Raw genomic sequence first — 7588 nt, forward strand, 5'->3', positions numbered from 1 at the left:
CAAAGCTCATTCCAATCCACAATGAGACGCTCTCCCCTGCAGTAGACCCAGCTCTCAGCCCACCTTAAATCCATCATCTCAGCCTCTCAACTCTGACCTCCCTCCATCTTTCACAAGATGGTCCCAGCACCAGAGGAGGCCGTTCAGCCAGGATAGCACCAGGACGCAGTAATCCAGCTAATCTCTCAATTCCTCCCTACTCCCTGGGAAACACCTTCTCACAACCCCATGCAAAGACTCTCATCTGACACAGCGCACCACGGTACTTTCTCCCAACTTTGACCTCGGGTCACATTCCCAAGCACACCCCAAGCTGGGGGCTGGTCCCTCACCTTGGCAATGGAGATGGTCTGCTGCTCCATAGCTTCGTGGATTGCGACTCGATCATCCTCACGCATCTGAGACACAGCAGATTCTAGTCAGCAAAGCTCAGGGCACCAAGCCATTCTACCCCTCACATCTGCTATTTCTTTTATTCTTGTATGGGATATGCGTGTCGCTGGCTGGGACAGCAATTGTTATCCACCGTCTTTGAAGCAAGGGGCTTGCTTGCTAGGCCATTTCACGGGGTAGAAATCACATTCACCCACGTTGCTGTCAGTCTGGAGTCCTGTGTAGGTCCGACTGTGGCAGGATGGCAATAATAACAGTTACGTGGTCACTATTAGGATAGTTTTCTAATTCCAGATTTTAATCCAATTCAAATTTCAAGAACATTATCCAGGGCCTCAGGATCACAGGACCCTTGATGTAACCACACTGCTGCCTCCACTAGCTCGTCAGTGTCAATTTCAAAGGTTCACAAGTCTTTAAGTGAAGAATGCTTACCTCATGTCCACCCGAGAATGAACCCTTCTTTCAGAGAACACAACCCCTATTTCTAAATTCCTCAACTGGGGCAAAACATCCAACTTTCTGGCACAAAGGGGTGAAGTAGTTGGACCAACTGACCATTGAGCAGTTTTGTGTTGCACCAAAACATTAATAAACATGCCTTTCTGGTCATACGACATTACAAACTATCGGACTTGCAGGGTCAATGCAGCACAGAACGGAGAAATCCCCCCTCAAATTACTGATGTACTGAGGTAATTTAACATTCAAATTTTGACAAAATGACATTCAATGAAACGGACTTGATGTCCTATTAAAGGAATCTTGCTTTGAATCACAGAGGGCACAAGCTGGTCCTGTCTACATTAACTAGATCCCGAGAGCCTGGGAATGCGCTCCCTCGTACCTTGTCAAACTCGTCGATGCAGACAACACCCCCATCAGCCAGAACCATGGCACCCCCCTCCATGATGAAGTTTCGAGAGGATGGATCCCGCATCACCGACGCAGTGAGTCCGGCCGCACTGCTCCCCTTCCCAGACGTGTACACCTACACAACACAAAAATAGTCCACACCCATCAACAGCGTCGCTATAGCAAGCGGTCTCCCTCCTGTTCCCACCACAGCCAGCAAACCCGACAAAACCAGCCTCTCGCCACTCTCAGGGACACAGGGAAAAGCTACATTTACTGCTGACCTCAGGGGCACGTGGGATTGGTAGGACTGGAGTCACATGTAGGCTGGACCAGACCACTGCCAGCCCTTAAGGATTCTGGGTTTTCCTGACCAACAGTTATCATGCTCATTTTATCTAGAGCTTGCGCATAAATTAGTAAACTCATTCAACCCACGGTTTTGACATTCCAGGTCCAACTCCACCAATGGGGCTGGTACCAGCAGCCAAGGCCTGTAACACTAGGACTCAGTGCAGTCTGAGGTAAACAACCAATGGTATTTGTCCAGATTCCGGAGATGAGGAACTTCTGAAGACGTTTTGGATAAGCTGGGACTGTTTGCCCCTGCAGCAGCAAAGACAGAGAAGAGATCTGATACAAGAATTTAAAATCACGAGGAGTCATGATAGAGTAATCAGGGAGAATGTGCTTCCTCTCATGAAGAATTTAAGAACTAGAGGGTGCCAATCTAAAGCAATTGGTAAAAGCAGCAAAAATTGTGCAATAGGAAGAAAAAAAAACTGAGGTGGGAAACGGAGCAGACGGATTCTTTCAAACTGTGGACTGGATGGTTATTTGAAACAAAAACAGTGTATTGGGGTAGGGAGAAAAGGCAGGAGAATGGCACAGTTGGAACTGCTCATCAGCAAACCAGTGCAGGTGAATCATCTAATTATTCAGGCCACTCCACAGCCTCAGCAGGCACCCGTTCTTACCCCGATGGGTGAACATCTCTCCACAAACTTCAGCAGCTGAGATTTAGCTGTCCCTGGATCCCCGAGCATCAGCAAGTTAATGTCTCCTCGCCGTGTCAGACCATCGGGCAGACTAGAGGGGGAGGAAAAGGAAATGCCAGTTAGAACACCTGATAAATCACTGGTACAGTGTAGCTCAGTCTGCTCCACAACCCTCCTATCACAAAGCAAGCACTAGAGAAAGTGCCACTGCAATTTAAAATTATAACCAGAGCTCAGGAAATTGAAGACCATCAGGGGTCTTTTCCCAAGAAAGGAGGAGCCTAGGATTGAGGATGACATATTCCATCATTCTAGATCATTTACCTGAAAGCCACCCCCCTACCTCCATATCCAGATGCAATTAAGTGTCTAGAAATCTATTAATCTCAATTTTGAATATCAGGTGTGTTATGGTGCATGAGGCCATTTGGCCCATCATGTCTGCTCCAGCTCTTCAAAAGAACATCATCGCCTATCATCAAATTCCTGCTTTCTCTCCGTACCCTTGCACACTATTTCCATTCAAATACACATCCAATGCCCCTCTCAAATGCCTCAATTGAACATGCCTCCACCGCATGCCCGGGCAACGCAGTCCATACACACACACAAATATATTACATGTCTGAATCTCCACAGCCTGGAGGTAGAAGATGACACGGTCCAAGTGAACAAATTCCTCCTCTCAGTTCAAGTTGGTTTTCTCTGATTTCTGAGACTGTGAACCCTGTTTTGAGGCAACTCCCATTCTATGAGGAACTAAGCTAGGAGGAAGCACGCGCACACAGAAACATACACACACTCTCAGCAACCTTACAGCACACACCAGCGCTGTTTAATTACTGAACAAAATCAGATAATGAGATGTCAGCACAGATCAACAAGTCTTTGGTTGGAAGCAGATTTTGAGGCTACTTTTAGGAAGGACAGAGGTCAAGAGATTTTACAGGGTATGGTTTAGGGCCCAGGCAGCTGAAGACTCACCACTAATGGAGAGATAAAGAAGTTTACACTGATACAGGGTCAAACCAGGAGACAAGATCACAAACAGATGGATTAAACCCCCTTCTATGAGAACACCCCCTTCCACAGCGCAGAAACACTCACCGCTTCCTGGAGCCCCCAAAAAGCAGGCACGCAATGGCCTTCTTAATATCAGAGCTGCCGTAGATGGAGGGAGCAATGCTTTTGGCAATGGTCTCATAGATGTTGGGCATGGCAGCTAGCTGGCGGAACTCCTCCTCGTCCTGTGGGGCTGTGGTACCAGACAGACCGTGTCCTAAGGGCAATGATACCATTGTGAGACAAAGGACCCTAGTGCCAGAGAGACAACTCCCAGTCAGAGACTGGACGAACTCACTGCGGGCTCACGTTCCCAGAATTTATTCACCAATTAAATTAAGCAAAACCCTCTGTGATTATGGGGGTCTCCCATGGAAAGCAGGAAGATCTCACACCAGAGCTCAAGGCCCATGAATCCTCCTAAAGGGCAGAGATCAGCTGGAACAGCCTTCATGAATACCAAGCACACTCAAAGGTCAAATCAGATTAAGGGACACATGATCTATAAAAACAGGACATGATGAGCATTTTTAAGATAGATCCCAAAATGGATAAATAAATCAAATTGTAATTCATGCAAAAAAAAAAGACAAAGCCTTCTGCAACCTCAGGATATTCCTCAGCCGTTTTCCCCCAAGTACATTTGAAACAGTCACTGCCCGCAAAGGAAATGTGGGAGCCAATATGTACACACCAAGCTCCCACAAACAGCAATGTGATAATGTCCAGGTGACGGGTCACTGGGATGTTAACTGAGGGATAGATATGGACCAGGACACTTGGGAATAACGCCCCAAGCCTTAATCCCCTGATCCTTCTCTGTGAACTGGTGGGTGTGAGATTGAACTCAGACAGTGTAGCACTCGTCATCACCACTGAGGCCCTGGTTCAGACCCGAGAATGGAGCTTCAGCGAACTCCGAGTTGGGGGGAACCCTCATCAAGGCATGGCACCGTGTGTACGCAGTCAAATGAGTGGGACAATTCACTGGGTACCCATCGTCCTCTGTAATCTGAAGACCTGAGTATTAAGGTAGCCCAGTCAATGATTTCACACAAGAGAGTTAACACAGGGTGTACGGGCGTGTGTCTGCACGCAGTAAACGGCTCAGGGCAGGAGGTGGTACGTACCTGTACCCTCAGTGTCCACCTGGATCCCAACCACTCGGATGTAGGATCCCCGGATCCCCACTCCAACCCGGTCACGGCCTTTGTTACGGCCCGCACCTGCTTTCTTGATCGAGTAGATCCCCATGATGGTGACACGGTTGCCGGGGACGACTTTGTCGCACAGGTACCTGAAGTGAAGACAAAGGGAAAGAGGGAAAGACAGAGAGAGAGAGAGAGAGAGAGAGAGAGAGAGAGAGAGAGAGAGGGTGGATGCCTATGAGACAGAAGGTGAGTCACCAGCAGGAGAGGAGGGTGGGAGATGACCAATTCCATCTACTACTGCCTCCCCACTCCACCACCCAAGCTGGGAGGTCCAGAGGGGCACAACCCTCAAAAAAACAAAACTGCCCCTCAACTCGTCCTAAAAAAAGGGAGGCCCCACCCCCAACTCCACAATTTTCAAAATAGTGCCCCTTCTTCTGGACTCAGCCATAAGCCTCCTCTGAATCACCTTGAACACATTTACATCGGTCCTGAAATATGACCAAAACTATACCCAGTATTCGAAATCTGCTCTCACCAATGCCCTGTGTAAACTCAAGCACAAAATCATTACTTCTGCATTCAATTCCTCTTGTAAGAAAGGACTGCATTCCATTAGACTCCTTAATAACTTGCTGTACTTGTGTACTAACTTGTAGTGACTCTAACAAAACATATTGATTCTCTGTTTATGCAATAGCTTTTTAAATTCTTCCTACAAAATGAACAACTTCATATCTTTTCCTTAAACACACACACACTTTCTGCCAGATTTTTTGCTTCTTCAACCTATCTATAATTAGCCTGCAAGCTCACGTAATCTTCACAATGTATTTTTCTGCCTTTCTTGGCGTTGTCTGCAAAGTTAGGCCTTCGCTCTGCCGGGTCACGGATCTGAATTGTAAAAAATCTTAGGCATCAGCTCAAATCACTGACGAATTCCACTTGTCAAGCAGCCAATTAGACAAAAAACAATTTAGATATACTCTGTTTTCTGCCAACCAATTTTCCATCAATCCCACGACACCTCCTAAACAATGAGCCTTTACTTTGCACAATAGCTTTCTATTTGACACCTTGTCCAACACCTTCTGGAAATCCAAGTACATTACATCTGCAGGCTCTCCCTTATCCACAGCACATTATTCTTGCAAAGAGAAACCCCATGGATTAATGCTATGAGGCAGCAGTACTAACCACTGAGCTACCGTGCCACCCTATTCAACATCAGCTGCTGCGCGGGGAGGTACATTCAGAATAAACTGCCTGGGGTCCTGACGAACCAACTTCGCCCCAACCCCCAATGCACCCCAACCTCCCCCTCTCCTGTACCTGTCACAGTAAAGTTGCATGTGTCGGGGCATCTCTCCATGAGGCACGGCGTCGGGAGCTTCCTGCAGCTTCAGAGTTTGGAAATCCACACATTTACACTTGTCAGGGATGATGAAATATGGGTCCACTGGGCACTTGGGACGCCCGGCCTGCTCCCTGCAACACAGATTGCATCCGTTGTCCACACTCACTCAACGCAGGTGACAACAGCAATCCCAGGCCTCGAGCTCAAAGCCAGACCGGCCAACAATCATTCCCCCCACCCCCACTCGACTCGACATAACATGAAAAATTACCCTAAAAATCTGTTTTAACCCGAAACCTTTAATAAACCAGGGTAGGAAAAATACCCAGGGAGGGCCCCATGAATCTCCACAGCAACAACAGAGCTGTGCGCAAGGCGGCCTGTTCCAGATATTGTGGCAAGCAAGAATGCTAACAAAACAGACGAACAAGCAGCACAGCTCAGGAGCAGATACAGTTTTTAATGACAGACATCACTTCCCATCATTGGCTTTACCAGGTACCGGTGTGAATCAGGCTAGGGGGATGGGGAGCGCATCTTCAGCCCCAGCACCCCACGACTCAAGCTCAAATAATCCCGCGCCTCACACTCACGTGTTGCACTTGCGTGGCAGGGTGTAGCCTTCCAGACCGGGGCGGACCGCAATGTTGTTCATGACGTTGCGACAGCCGCGACACTCGATGGCAATTCTGGTGGCCTTGGCACGCACAGAGCTGGCAGCGATCACGATGCCCGGAATCTTCACCAACCGAGACATCTGGTCAGACTGACAGGGGAGGCAGGGGAAAGAGAACATTAAACAGTGCCAGGAAAACCTCACACCTTATTAGAAAATTAAACCTTTTACAAAACTTAAGACAGTATCTGCCTGGATGGTAACCAGTTATTATTTTTAAAAAAATTCAGCTTTAGACATTACACAGAACATGGAACGTTCTCGAAGTGGTGGTGGTGGTGGTCCAGAACCAGGAATCACAGTTTTAGAAAAGTGGCAGACTGTTTAGAGCAGTCCTACTTCTAATTCTCATGTTTGTGATTCCACAGAGCATCAGCCTGGGACTCTGGATTATGAATGATATCACCACAGAGCAGGTACGAAGATAGGTGAGAGAGTGCAATGTGAGGAGGCTGCAGAGATGCTTCAATGTCACTTGGACAAGTTCAGTCAGTGGGCAAATGCATGGCAGATGAATTACAGTGTAGATAAAAGGTGGGTTATCCACTTTGGTGGCAAAAACAGGAAGGCAGATTATCTAAATGGTGACAGATTGGGAAAGTACAATAAAACTTGGGTGTCCTTGAAAACCAGTCACAGTAAGTAAGCAGGCAGTGAAGAAAGCAAATGGCATGTTGGCCTTCATAGCGAGAGGATTTGCGTACAGGAGCAGGGATGTCTTGCTGCAATGGTACAATACCTCAGTGATACCACACCCAGAGTACTGTGTGCTGTTTTAGTCCCCTTATTTGAGGAAGGATGTTCTGGCAATGGAGGGAGCACAGCAAACATTTACTAGACTGATTCCTGGAATGGCAGGACTGATACGAGACACAGGATTGGTTAGGATTATATGCACTGGAGTTTAGAAGAGTGAAGGTGGGTGTAGTGTTGATATCTTCAAACCAGACTGTTAAGGGTAAATTAGAAAGGAAAAGTACATGAAAAACAGATCTAATGCAAAAACAGATAACAAGGTATGGGGCTGGATGAACACAGCAGGCCAAGCAGCATCAGAGGAGCAGGAAGGCTGACGTTTCGGGCCTAGACCCTTCTT

General features: G+C 47.5%; 1 protein-coding gene across 1 annotated transcript; it reads right to left on the reverse strand.

The window, feature by feature from the left end:
* Nucleotides 1-332: 332 nt before the first annotated feature.
* On the reverse strand, nt 333-6582 carry LOC109912736 (DNA replication licensing factor mcm5; the record flags this gene model as incomplete). The annotated part of the gene is made up of 7 exons (XM_048621288.1): nt 333-398; nt 1241-1384; nt 2226-2337; nt 3354-3525; nt 4439-4605; nt 5792-5947; nt 6410-6582. Coding segments are annotated over 7 exons (990 nt in total), but the record flags the coding sequence as incomplete, so codon positions are not given.
* Between the last annotated feature and the right edge of the window lie 1006 nt (nt 6583-7588).

The sequence above is a fragment of the Rhincodon typus genome, unplaced genomic scaffold (genome assembly GCF_021869965.1).
Source record: "Rhincodon typus isolate 14 unplaced genomic scaffold, sRhiTyp1.1 hic_rhity00000385, whole genome shotgun sequence".
Classification (NCBI taxonomy): Eukaryota; Metazoa; Chordata; class Chondrichthyes; order Orectolobiformes; family Rhincodontidae; genus Rhincodon; species Rhincodon typus.